Source organism: Centropristis striata, chromosome 10 (genome assembly GCF_030273125.1).
Source record: "Centropristis striata isolate RG_2023a ecotype Rhode Island chromosome 10, C.striata_1.0, whole genome shotgun sequence".
Classification (NCBI taxonomy): domain Eukaryota; kingdom Metazoa; phylum Chordata; class Actinopteri; order Perciformes; family Serranidae; genus Centropristis; species Centropristis striata.
Window position 1 is genome coordinate 28,086,525 of NC_081526.1, and position 13,867 is coordinate 28,100,391.

The 13,867-nt window shown below is 37.6% G+C and overlaps 2 protein-coding genes across 2 annotated transcripts in view; both read left to right on the forward strand.

Annotated features, from left to right (window-relative positions):
• Window positions 1-735, forward strand: part of LOC131978618 (uncharacterized) — a 5,590-nt gene extending 4,855 nt beyond the window's left edge. Inside the window, exon 13 of the mRNA XM_059342328.1 lies at window positions 677-735. Within this exon, the coding sequence (XP_059198311.1) occupies window positions 677-735 (59 nt within the window). The remainder of the gene's footprint in view (window positions 1-676) is intronic.
• LOC131978809 (uncharacterized) overlaps window positions 1-8,063 on the forward strand; it is an 8,933-nt gene extending 870 nt beyond the window's left edge. The window contains exon 3 of the mRNA XM_059342582.1: window positions 1-8,063. This exon is cut by the window's left edge and continues 577 nt beyond it. Coding sequence (XP_059198565.1) covers window positions 1,380-7,937 — 6,558 coding nt within the window. The 5' untranslated portion in view covers window positions 1-1,379 and the 3' untranslated portion in view covers window positions 7,938-8,063.
• Window positions 8,064-13,867: the final 5,804 nt, after the last annotated feature.

Here is a 13,867-nt window from a genome sequence, read left to right on the forward strand (position 1 = left end):
GGATGGCATCTAGTATTGGCACGTCCGTGGCAGTGTTCAACACGTGCATTAATGACTTGATGCTTCACATTAGTCATTTGAAGGAGTCTTTAGGTGCGAAGTGGTATGCCGTCCATGGCATTTCTGTCACGGAATGTCCAGTAGATAGCGACAGGGAGAGTGCTACATTGTTTGCAGGTGGGAGTGTTGACGTCGGCATTGCAGTTAAGCTTGAGGATAGCGTTTCAGTCAGGACAGAGACCGATGCAAGTTCCATCAGGGGAACTTTTCACCAAGGGGACGCTCGGTTCCAACACGGAGGGCTTCAGTGTATGGCTGTAAGTTTGGTAGCTGTAGCAAAAAATAGCATTGTTAGTGTGTTTTCGTGGCAGTCCGCCGATCTGGATAAGGTTGTAGAGTTAGGGGACGAGCTCTACACGTCGTTGCGGGAAAGTAAGTCCATCAGTGGGAGGTCTGAACTGCTGTGTGTTCCCGATTTGCCCAAAGAGTCCATTATTGATAGACAGAAATTTCAGTTTGAGTATGGTGACTATGTTTCTGGTGATGTTGATGTGGTTGAGGGACAGCTTATTGATGCAGGTGTGTACAGCACTCTCAGGAATGGTTTGGGAAAGATGTGTAGCAAATATGACACATGCTTTCTGACTGTGAGTGGCTCTACGTGTGCTATCATTAGTCGAGATGGGCAGTATGCAGTTGTTGACTCCCACGCACGTGGTGCTGATGGCATGGTAGATGCGAACGGGTTTAGTGTTGTTGTGTATTTTAGTTGCCTTGACTTTGTGTTTGATCACATTTGCAAATTTGCTGCCGCAATGAAAACTCCAAAACTGTTTGAAATTGCCGGTGTTTGTGTCATTCATAATAGTCCAAGTGCAACTGTGGAAAGCAGAGAGGTAGACGTTGGTTGTAGCTTACCTCTTCAGTCGCCACTTAAAGTGTCGGCTGAACAGGTAACACTTGGCAGTAGCAGCGGTCGGACAGGTGTGAAACGCAAGATTTCAGTGGGTAGTTGTAGATCCAAAAAGTTGAAAAGCAGGGATGTTGATGCGGTTAATTCAGATGTTTTATTTGTCAGCCATGTGACAAGTAAAAGTTTTGAGTTTAATCCGCTGTGTAGTGACGTGGCATTAGCTTTGTGCTAACAGTTGAATGTAGAGTCGGAGAAACTTGATCTAGTATCGGCAGAGGTTGGTGCATTAGGGGCCCCTTGTAGGAACGAGCAAATAGTTGGTGATGGTAATTGTTTCTTTAGAGCGGTTAGTCAAGCTGTGAGTGGCACACAGAAGAATCATCGAAAAATAAGGTTAGCAGTGTTTAAGCAATTAAAGGCCAATCCTCTAGCATATCAGAGTATTTTGCGTAGTGGGTATTCCTCAATGGTAGATTATCTGAGTAGATCGAGAATGAGCTATGTTGGTAGTTGGGCCACTGAAGTAGAGATTCAAGCAGCAGCAGATTGTTTAGGAGTAAATATTTTCACATTTTGTGGTGATCGCTGGCTTGAATACAGTTGCAAGAATAGGCAGTTTTCCAATCAGGCAGTATATTTAGAAAATTGCAGTAGTAACCATTATGAGACCGTTGTTTGTGTTAAGCAGCCTCAGATGCAGACTTGTTATTGTTACTGTAAAGTGAGCTCGTCTTCTTCCGGAGGGTACAATTTTAGACGGCAAAGTAGACAGAGTAGTGTTTGTGGTGAGAGTTCAAGTCCAGTTGTAGCTTTAGGTTGTGTAGCTAAAGAAGTTATCAATATTGAAGATGATGTTATAGAACAGCAGCATAGTGGTGTGTCTACGCAAGAGCAGACTTCATTTACATTTAACTCAAGTAATGTTAATTCTTCTAAATATTTGAAAAGTAAAAAGAAGTTAAAAATAAATATAAAATACCAGGAAAATGCTTTGCATAGGGAGAAAGTAAAGGAAATTGGTAAAGTGAAATATAAGACAAATGAGTTGCATAGGATGAAGCTCATTGGAAAGAGTAAAAGAAAATATAGGGAAAATTTTGTATTTAAGCATAAGCTCATTGAAAAGAGCAAAAGAAAATATAGGGAAAATGCAGTATTCAAGCATGAGCTCATTGAAAAGAGTAAAAGAAAATATAGGGAAAATGTAGTATTCAAGCATGAGCTCATTGAAAAGAGTAAAAGAAAATATAGGGAAAATGCAGTATTCAAGCATGAGCTCATTGAAAAGAGTAAAAGAAAATATAGGGAAAATGTAGTATTCAAGCATAAGCTCATTGAAAAGATTAAAAGAAAATATAGGGAAAATGTAGTATTCAAGCATAAGCTCATTGAAAAGATTAAAAGGAAATATAGGGAAAATGTAGTATTCAAGCATAAGCTCATTGAAAAGATTAAAAGAAAATATAGGGAAAATGTAGTATTCAAGCATAAGCTCATTGAAAAGAGTAAACAAAAATATAGGGAAAATGTAGTATTCAAGCATAAGCTCATTGAAAAGAGTAAACAAAAATATAGGGAAAATGTAGTATTCAAGCATAAAGTTAAGAAGATGAGTCAAAGGCAATATAGCGAAAGTGAAGTGCACAGGCAGCATATAAAAGTCAGGAGTAGAAGGCAGTATTATGGAAATCTTGAGCATAAGAAACGTGTTATAGCAGGAAACAAATTGAAGAGGGAAAAAAATAAAGAAAAGGCAGAGGAGTTTGATTACGTTACACAACAGTTTTGGGACAAAGTTAAAGATGGGCCAGATTTTGTGTGCTGCGTATGCCACAGGGGGTTATTTAAGAATCAGGTTTTGAGGTGTAAAAGAGATGACTATACTAAAAGTAAAGTATTACGTTTAATTGCAGATAGATGTATTAGTGAAGAGTTTTTACATAAATGTAATGAAGACTGCGTATTGCCTTGTAAATGGATGGATACAGCTAGAGGTGAGCTATGGATTTGTAGGACATGTCATTGTAAGATTAGTAAAGGTGTAGTGCCACCTGAATGTGCATTGAACAATTTGACGGTTTGTCCCATTCCACCAGAGTTGGCGTGTTTGAATAGTTTAGAGCAACATTTGATCGCGTTGCATATTCCATTTATGAAAATGTTGGCATTGCCTAAAGGTGGGCAAAATGGAGTACATGGACCTGTAACGTGTGTTCCTGCAAATATTGTGCAGACGAGCAATTTGCTGCCTCGTACAGACATGGAAGGATCTTTGTTGCCGGTAAAGCTGAAGCGGAAGTTAACGTATAAAGGACATTACGAGTATCAGTTTGTTGATAGTACGCGCGTAAGGCAGGCTTTGCGATATTTAAAAGGGACAAATATCCATTATAAAGATGTAGAGTTTAATGAAGCGTGGATAAACCAGTTTTGTAGGGAATTGGATAGTGATTGTAATGGTGGTGGTGAAGTAGCTGCAGATGTTGGGGAAGATGAGCTTCTGCATGATAGACAACAACATTGCATGTTCCAGGACACTTGTCTTATGCCTGTAGATATTGGTCAGGAAACACTGGATCAATATTTTGATGATATATTGAATTTGGCTCCAGCAGAAGGAAACTCTCCTGTAAGGTTGTTGTCTGATCATACAAATGAGGCAAAATGCTTCCCAGTGTTGTTTCCTAGTGGTTATGGTACATATCGTGATAGTAGACAGCATCGTTTGACTTTGTCGCGTTATTTTAATAACAGGATTTTACATGCTGATGGTAGATTTGCAAAAAATGTTGAATACATCTTTTTTGCTCAGTACTTATCTGAGGTAGAACAGGTTGTGTCAAATGTATCAATAGCATTGCGGAAGGGTAAAGGAGGTGTTACATCTAAAAAAGTTAGCAGAAGTGTATTGAATGATGAAGAATCTTTGAAAAAGTTGCTGCAGTTTGATGATGGGTATCGTTTTCTTAAACCGATTAGAGGTACCCCATCTTTTTGGCAGGGAGTACAGAAGGATTTGTTAGCTTGTGTTCGTCAGCTGGGTGTCCCGACGTGGTTTTGTTCATTTTCTGCAGCTGACATGCGGTGGAAAAATCTCCTCAGTAGTATTTTGAAGCAGGCAGGTAGAACAGAGACAGCTGAAGAGTTAGAATGGGCAGATAGGTGTCAACTTTTGCGTGGGAATCCGGTCACTGCAGCTAAAATGTTTGATTTTCGATGGCATTGTTTTTTGAAAGAGGTGCTAATGTCTCCATCTAATCCTATTGGCAAAATAAAGGATTATTTTTATAGGGTGGAATTCCAGCAGCGTGGATCACCACATGTTCACTGCCTCTTTTGGATAGAGAATGCCCCAATAATTGATAAAAACACAGACGAAGAGGTAGTTCAGTTTATTGATCAGTATGTTACATGTGAATTACCAGCACAGGATGAAACATTATTGGACATTGTTGCGTCTGTGCAACAACATTCAAAACGACATTCAAAATCTTGTAGAAAGAATAGAACTGTTTGTCGTTTCAATTTTCCTAAGCCGCCATCCTCAACAACTTTTATTTCACGTCCAGTCCGTGAAGAGGATGGCAAAAAATCGTGTAAATGTAAGGTAGATGAAGCACATAAATTGGACCATTGTGCATGCAAAAATGAGGGGCAGACAAAACCAGAGATAATGAAAAAGGAGATTGCAGTAGCCATTATGACTAAAATTAAGACAGCTCTTTCAGATGAGAATGCCAGTTTTGATAGTGTGGAACAGTTGTTTAGACTTTTAGGATTAAATCAAACCATTTTTGAGGCTGCGTATGATCGTGTAGGCAGGAAGACGCATATTGTTTTGAAGAGGCAGGCGAACGAGGTTTGGATTAATCAGTATAGCAAACCACTTTTGAAATGCTGGAATGCAAATATTGATATCCAATATGTCGTTGATGCCTATGCTTGTGTAGCGTACATTATTTCTTACATCTCTAAGGCAGAAAAGGAAATGGGGTTATTGCTAGGAAATGCTCAGAGGGAAGCAGCTAAAGAGGGTAATAGCAGTGCTAAAGATGCTTTGAAACATTTAGGAAGTGTGTATTTACATAATAGGGATGTTTGTGCTCAGGAGGCAGTGTATAGATTGACAAACATGCATCTTAAGGAGTGCTCTAGGAAAGTTGTGTTTGTGCCGGTAGGGGAGAATACAGTTAGAATGAGTTTGCCGTTAAGTGTGCTGAAACAAAAGGCATCATCACATGATCTTACCGATGAAGATATGTGGATGAGGAGTATTGTGGACAGGTACAAGAATAGGCCGAAAGATAGTACATTTAATGACGTGTGTTTGGCTACATTTGGATCAGAGTATCGTGTTTTGAGTAAAAACGAAAGGCCAGTCAATAGGGTTAAATTAGACAATAATTGTGGTTTTGTTGTGAAAAGAACACGTACGCAACCTGCCGTTGTTCGTTACGTGCGATTTTCAGAGACTAAGAATCCAGAATTGTTTTATCGGAGCATTTTGCAGTTGTTCTTGCCATATCGTAAAGATGGTCAGCTCAAACCGGCAGGGTTTGAGACGTTTGAGCAGTTTTATAGTGACGGTCATGTGAGATTAGGTGATGGATTGCTACATTCAGTTAAAGCAGTTGTCGATCTGAATAGATTAAAATTTGAAAGGGACGCAGACGAGTTAGATGATATCCAAAATTCAATCAGTAGTGATGGTGTTTTAGAAGATGCCTGGTGCGAGCTGTGCCCAGAGCAGGAGTTGGAGCGTTTGGAGTGTATAGAGGAACGTACAGAGACAGAGCAGATAGTGGACGAAGCTGTAGATAGTATTCCAGATTTAGCAGTAAACAGTAAAGATGTTGCACATTTAGAAAAGAGGAACAATGTCCTCTGCAGACGTGACGGTTTGGCTTTAGTTAGGTCTCTGAATGAGACACAGATGTTGATTTTTTATCAGATTAGGCAGTGGTGCTTAGATAGGGTGAATGGAAAAAAGCCAGATCCATTACATGTATTTGTCACAGGTGGCGCAGGGACAGGTAAGACGCATTTAATCAAGGCTATACAATACGAGGCAATGAGGTTGTTGTCAAGAGGGTGTCGTGATCCGGATGACATTTGCGTTTTACTAACGGCTCCTACGGGGATAGCTGCACACAATTTAAATGCGGCTACTATTCACAACGCATTTAGCATTGGTATAGATGTACGCTTACCTTACACTCCATTGGGTGAGGAGAAGCTGAATTCTTTACGTGCTAAATATAGTAGCTTGCAGCTTTTGATAATAGATGAAATCTCCATGGTTGATCACAAACTATTGGCTTATATCCATGGAAGATTAAGACAAATTAAGCAATGTGGTGACTATTCCCCGTTTGGAAATGTTAGTGTAATTGCAGTTGGAGATTTTTATCAGTTGCCTCCAGTGAAAGGGAAAGCTCTCTATTTAGATGATGTAGGTGTTAATTTGTGGTCTCAGTTGTTTAAGATTGCGGAATTGAAAACCATTGTTCGTCAGAAAGATCAGGTATTTGCGGAGTTGTTGAACAGAGTTAGAACTCGATTAAAAGGTACACCAATGACGGCGAGTGACATTGAAATTTTAAAAGGTTGTGAAACAGGCGAGGTCAGCTCAGCTTTGCACATATTTCCGACTAATCGTCAAGTAAATGAGCATAATGTACAGCAGTTGTTTAAAAGTTGTCCGGATTATGTTGAGATAGAGGCTCAGGATTTTGTGAATAGTAAGAAAACAGGCAAGCTGGAGTTGATAAGCGGACATCATTCCAGAGCATTTGACACGTGTCTGGATGAGAAGCTGCTTTTAGGGAAAGATGCGCGTGTAATGCTGTTTAAAAACTTAGATGTAGCGGATGGTCTAGTTAATGGGGTGTGCGGTACTGTGACTCACATAGTTTATCCAGAGAACGATGGAAAGCGGTTTCCTCAGACGGTGTATGTTAAATTTGATGATGATAGGGTAGGTGTACAGAAGAGGAAACGTTGTGCATTTGCGTCGGCAGTACAAATGGGATCCACGGGCATAGGACCTGAAGAGGAAAGGGTAACTAAGAAGGGTGGAATGCGTAGGCAGTTTCCATTGAAGCTTGCGTGGGCTTGTACAGTACACAAAGTACAAGGACTTACAGTAGATAGTGCGGTAGTGTCGCTTAAAAAGATTTTTGCAGCTGGACAGGCGTATGTGGCTTTGAGTCGGGTTAGAAATTTGTCAGGGTTGGTAATTAGGGATTTTAAGGAGAGCACTATCTATTGTAAGGATACAGTTAAAGATGCAATTGAAAACATGCCTCCCTTCATGATCGAGAATATTTCAAGGAACAAATTCACAAATACACAGACCTTTACTGTGTTTTTGATGAATGTGCAGAATTTGACACAACATGTATCTGATTTGGCATTGTGTACACAGCATTTGCAGCTTAACTGCATTGCTGTTACAGAAACATGGCTGCCTGCAGTTTCCTCATTTGAAACTGTCAACATGGATGGTTATGCTTATCATAACCAGCCAAGGAATTTATCCTACAGTAGCAGCAACCCAATATTGATCGAAATTCAAGGCCAACAACATGGTGGAGTTGGCCTATATAGTGCAGACAATTTGGCATGTAATGTTCTCCCAGTACCAAATGTAAATTTAGAATGTTTGGTTTACCACTGCACTACATACAGCATATTGATAGCAGTAATTTATAGACCACCATCTTATCCCATGACTTTGTTTAAAGAAAATTTAGGCAAATTACTTGATTGGCTGAATACAATAAGTGATACAATTGCAGTCATGGGAGATTTCAATGACGACATTTTGAAGTCATCGTCAATCGCCAAATTTATGACAAATAAAGGGTTTGTTCAAATTGTCAAACAACCCACAACAGAAAACGGCACACTAATTGATCATGTGTATGTGAGAACAACACATTATGATGTTGAATCATTAGTGTTGTCAACTTATTTCAGTGACCATGAGGGGATCATGTGTTCTTTTGCATGTAGGACATAGAAGAGAGGTTAGGGAAAACAGCAGTAATATTTGTAGTAATTGTAGTAGTAGTAGTTTAATTAACGTTTTTTAAATGTAGTTCTTTATATATGCATATTTCCTTTTAAGAGTTTTGTGTCCTATGTTGTGTTTTCAATATATAAAAAATGTTGATATACGGTAGTTTATATTGTAGTTCTTTATATATGCTTCTTTAAGAGTTTTGTGTCCTAAGTTGTGTTTAAAAAAAAAAAAAAAAAAAAAAATACAGTTGATATTGTAGTTCTTTATATATGCATGTTTCTCTTTCAGAGTTTTGTGTCCTAAGTTGTGTGTTTAAAAAAAAAAAAAAAATGAAGTTTATATTGTAGTTCTTTTTATATGCATGTTTCTCTTTCAGAGTTTTGTGTCCTAAGTTGTGTTTAAAAAAAAAAAAAAAAAAAAAATGAAGTTTATATTGTAGTTCTTCATATGTTTCTCTTTCAGAGTTTTGTGTCCTATGTTGTGTGTTAAAAAAAAAAAAAAAAATGAAGTTTATATTGTAGTTCTTCATATGTTTCTCTTTCAGAGTTTTGTGTCCTAAGTTGTGTGTTTAAAAAAAAAAAAAAAAAGAAGTTTATATTGTAGTTCTTCATATGTTTCTCTTTCAGAGTTTTGTGTCCTATGTTGTGTGTTAAAAAAAAAAAAAAAAAAAAATTACAGTTTATATTGTAGTTATGTTTATGCATGTTTTATTTGTAGGAGTTGTGTGTAATTCTATTGTGTGTTCAACATAACAAAAAAAAACAAAAAAATGTTAGATATAAATAGGGTTTCATTTCCTGCATTACAACAGCATTTTAAACTAAATTATATTATGACAAATAGTAATAATAATTGTAATCAGTAATGGCAATGATAGACATTTGTAGTTTCATAAATAAAACATTTTATTGCAAAATATTTAGCTAATATATACTATACTGCAGTAATTGCATAATATGAATTGCTGGCAGTCATATGCTGTTGCTAATGCAGGTTTTGCTTTACCTTTCATGTAGCCTCAAAAAGCAAAAGGCACTGGTAATGGTACTCCTGGTTTACTGGGACGGGGTTCGATACCCTGCGGTGTCCTGCTGATTGTTTTGGCATTTACATGAAAGTCCATTTTGTTTTGACTGAATTGTTTTCAACAATCGTCAGTAACTTACATAACAATAAAACAGTATACATTGAAACTAAGTAAGTCGATACATTAAAACTAACAACTGTCAGTAACTTTAGTAACGTTGGTTTCTTTCCTGCATTACAACAATATTCTCAACTAAAACCTCCATTGACAAATGTGTGTAATGTATGACAGTTATTCCAAACTGCAGTAAATCTCCATGTGTGTTGAAGAAAATGATAATGCTTGCTTCTGCCACTCATGCTGTTGCTAATGCAGGTTTTGCTTTACCTTTCATGTACTACTGGTTGACTGGGATGGAGTTTGATTCCCAGCGGTGTCCTGCTGATTTGTTTTGACATTTACATGAAAGACCACATTTTTACTGAATGACATGTATAAGAAGTGTGACAAAACTCAAATTAAAAACGTCAAATGAAACCTTGTATTATGTTCATTTCTCCCCTCTTGCTTTGTTGTCTGGTCAAATTTGACGTTTTCTGGTTCAAATGCTCTTACATTACCACAAAAAACATCATTCAATCATAATCATTACCACATTTTATTTAACAACTTTGTATACACTGTATACAATGTTTCAAATGAAGGTATCACATTTTTAGCATATCAGTCTCGCCACGTTTCCCTAAACACACGCTTCCCCCCCAGGTTTGTCATGTCCAGTATAATTTCCTCCATGGACTCTGGATAAGAGTTGGAAGCTTGATGGATAAAGCCTGAATGTACAATGAAAAGTGAAGAAAATGAAGCTGTTCTTTGGTCAATTAGCAATAAAAGATGAATTTTGTACAAAGCCTTATTGTGCCATGGAATACAATAAGCAAAAGTGTTGTGGTAATGGGAAGGTATTTTACCAAGATATGCAACACTTCCTCTTTTGACCAAAATCTACAGGAAGTTGTCATTTAATAACTTGAGTAATGTTTGAACTATCACAATTGTTTTGATAACTTTTTGTCAGGGCTGTCTACAGATGCTACATTCAAAGTTTGGTGCAAATCGGTCAAATGGCATAGGAGGAGTTTGAAATAGTGAGTTTTGCATTATTTTAGATTTTGCGATTGGAAATTAACCGCAAAAAGTGGGTGGCCTACATCACACAATTCAGCTCAATTGAGGGAGCACATAAATATAAGGTTTAAGAATGTGCAACATATTATGTGGGAGTTATTAGCCAAAAACGGTTTTGTGTCGATAATAGCGCCACCTGCTGGTCATTTTTGGTGTGTGCATTACAGGGGCCAGTCTATACCACCCCTATGAATTTCATTGCCTTAAGTCTTAAGGTCTGGGCACAGTGGCACTCATTCAATTAAACTGCCGCCAGAGCGCCACCCAGGGGCCGATCAATAAAATCTTCAAGGGGTATCCTCAGGAGGGCATTGACAATAAGTATACCAAGTTTGGTGTTAATCTGACCAACCGATATGGAGATATAAAATACTTCAATTTAAAGAGCGCCACCTAGTGGTCATCGGCCAAAATTTTGCGGCGAGCCTCAGGGGCTCATGGGGAAGTAGCAACCTGAGTTTCATGTCATTCAGACACACCAATGTGGAGATATGCAACACTTTGTGTTTTGTGTTGATAATAGCGCCACCTGCAGGAAGTTGTTATTTAATAACTTGAGTATTCTTTGGGTAATCAAAATTCTTTTAATAACTTTATGTTATGAGGGTCCATAGATGCTGTGTGCAAAGTTTGGTGCAAAACGATGAAATTGCCGAGGAGGAGTTCGAAAAAGTAGGTTTACGACATTTCGCGAATTTGCGAAAAAAAACGGTCGGCGAAAATGGGAGTGGCCTATATCACGAGATTCAGCACAACTCAGTGAACGCGTGGATATAAGTTTTTTGAATGTGCGATAAATTATGTGGGAGTTATTAGCCTAAATGTGCTTTCCTTTATTATAGCGCCACCTAGTGGTGGAAATTCAGGATGACAATAGATTATAAAATTTTTCACCATGTGTGACTTATATTTAAAGTTTCATGAGTTTTGGGGTATGTTCAGGCAGTGAAATATGCGATCATTTGGGAAGAAGAATAATAATAATAATTTAAAAAAAAATAATAATAAATAATCATTCGAAATACAATAGGGACCTCGCAGGTCGTTGCCTGCTCGGGCCCTAAATATTTGTCACTAAGGGACTGCTTCTTGAAATCATTCAAAACTGCTTGGGACAAATGTGTCCCCCATTACACAAACCTTATTTATAGCACCACCAGAGAGATAGAGAAGGTCTTAAATACCAACTGCTTTTGGTTTTATAGTTTACAAAAATAACTTTGCACTCACGTCTGTCTTGAAGCTGCTGTGACTCTCTAATTTCCTTTAAACGATCAATTTAGGTCTGTACTGTAAGTCATCAGGATAGCAACCAGCCACAAAGTAACTATATCTTACAGTTTAGTAGAATAAAAAGCCTGAGGGGTCACTGTAGCTTAACAGGAAATCCAGGGGAACGAGAACTTCCTCGAAGTAATCAAATCCTAATAAAAAAGCTAGGGACGGGGCCATATTGCAAATCTCCGACACACTGTCAAAGTTTCAGCATGCATTTTCTAGTTTTAGTCTAGAATATCAATAATGAAATAGAAGAAAGTATGTTAAAGTAGCACTAAAAGAAACAATGTTATAAAAATTAGGTTTATACAGTGTTTCAGATGTTTTAAATCCTACAATGAGTATGGGAGTCCCCATTTCTTACATGTCTTGTTTATACTTCTCTTATATGACTTTATTGCTGGGGCTGGCAGGGTGAGGTAAGGTTCAGGTTAAAGTATCAATAAAGGAAGTCTAGAACAGAGTGAGGATTAGAGGAAGGTCAGAGGACATTTAGATTGGGGATATCCTGATTACTGATTAAGGGAACAAAGGAAAACGTCTAGATGCACTGTCTGTTAACAATTTACAAGGGTAAGGACAGCCCATTATCAATAATGGTATAAGAATCACCTGTTAGAGCTCCTCTGGGAGCCTTTTTCTCTGTAACCCCTCGTTGTGTGTTGCACTGTTAAACGCTCCTTCTTGTACAAGAATAATAAATTCTAATTCAACTTTACTACTCCGAATCCAATCTTCTTTATTGAAGGGTCACTCTAAAAAATTCCTATAACAAACAAAATCACATAGAGATGGAATTTATAAAACTACGTATTTATATGGGTGGTTGGACACTATCTGTACTTTTCCATAATTTTCAAACAAACCTGAAGTTATATGTTGTGACTGTGCCAAGCACTTTTTAACAAAGTTTAAACTAAGATAAAACTAAATGCAACTCTCCTCATTTGGTTTGACACTTAATTGTGGTTTTTAAACAGGAAATTGTTTGGAGACTCTTGGAGGAGAGGTCCCTGTTCAACGTGTGAAAGAGGAGAATACATCTTGTCAAATGATGTCTTATTCTTGGGCACTACACAAGTGCTTGTTAACTTATAAAGCAGTTACAGGAGATGACACCCGAAGTAAAAGGATGGTTTCAGGTGCTCATGGGGTGTGCTCTGCCTGACAAATACAAGGTCTTCTATAATTGCAACCCACCCGTTGAGCCTTTCGTCAGGTGCAAGTCAGATATTATTACGTGTACGGAAAGTAGTACAGAAAACATCTCAGCAGAACGGGGAAGCGTAACAATTGTTCATTTTCATGTTTCAATTAATCATTTATTTTGGTGTTCCCACTTCAGTACCCTTTTCCAGTGTGTCCAGTGTGTTTAATTGATAATTTTACATCCTCATTAACTTAGAACTCTCACTTCTGTTAACCACCTCTCCTTCAGAATAAAAACTGCTTATCAAAGGCATTTCTGGCAGCTGGATAAGCTAAAAACATGTCCTACTTTGTTTGTTGCAGGCCAAAATTTGGGGGCATTTTTATTCTCAAGTGTCTGTTCCTTCTTAGATAAAAAAAACACGTCACCACACATTAACCGAAATGTATGTCATATGTTTTAACTCACCCAAAGTGGACACATTAGAAATGTAAAAGCCAAAAACCTGTCTGTACCATTATGCAGTGTCCTCATTTCATTTTTCCAAATAACAATCAATATGTTCTTACCCTAAAGTATTGTAGTAAATAACTTTGCAACCTTCTGAAATGTCACCATATATTTGTATTAGTATTGTTTTGTTTTCAAATCAAACAAAATAGCCTCAGTGCTTTGTATAGCTAATCAACCAGCAGTTCCCTGTCTTTGTGAAAAGTGTTGCACTTTAGGCAATTCACCAAATTCCAGGCACATGTAATTATTGATTGCCTGGAAATGTCAAGAAAAGGCTATTATGATTGTAGCCGAGGCTTCAGCAAAACACAAAGAGCCTTTAGCCTGGGAGAAAATTTCCAAATGCTTGTAAGGTGATTTGCTATTTCTAGTTAGATTTTTTTTTTTAATAGATCTCAATTTCTTCAATTTAGATGGAAATTTGAGCATTATTGTACTTTGATGACTGTATTGTAATTACACCCAGTGATATCTTGAAAGAGTTTAATTAACCCAAGAAAAAGGAAAATTATAGTAAATAAAGAGTTGTATTTATAGTTTTCAGTGAAAGCCACTACAAATTAACTCACAAGGTTGGAAGGTGCTTGTGGCTGGCGTGGGACGGGTTACATAAATGAATAAACATAAATCAACGGTCAGGCAGTTCTTTGTGATGATGGGATGTTTGTTACCGTTGTAGGGGTCACAGGTATCCCACATATTTCATTTGGATTTATGGACTGAATGCATTGAGAATTGTGGCAGCAATTTCTTGATTCCATGCTTCAAGAT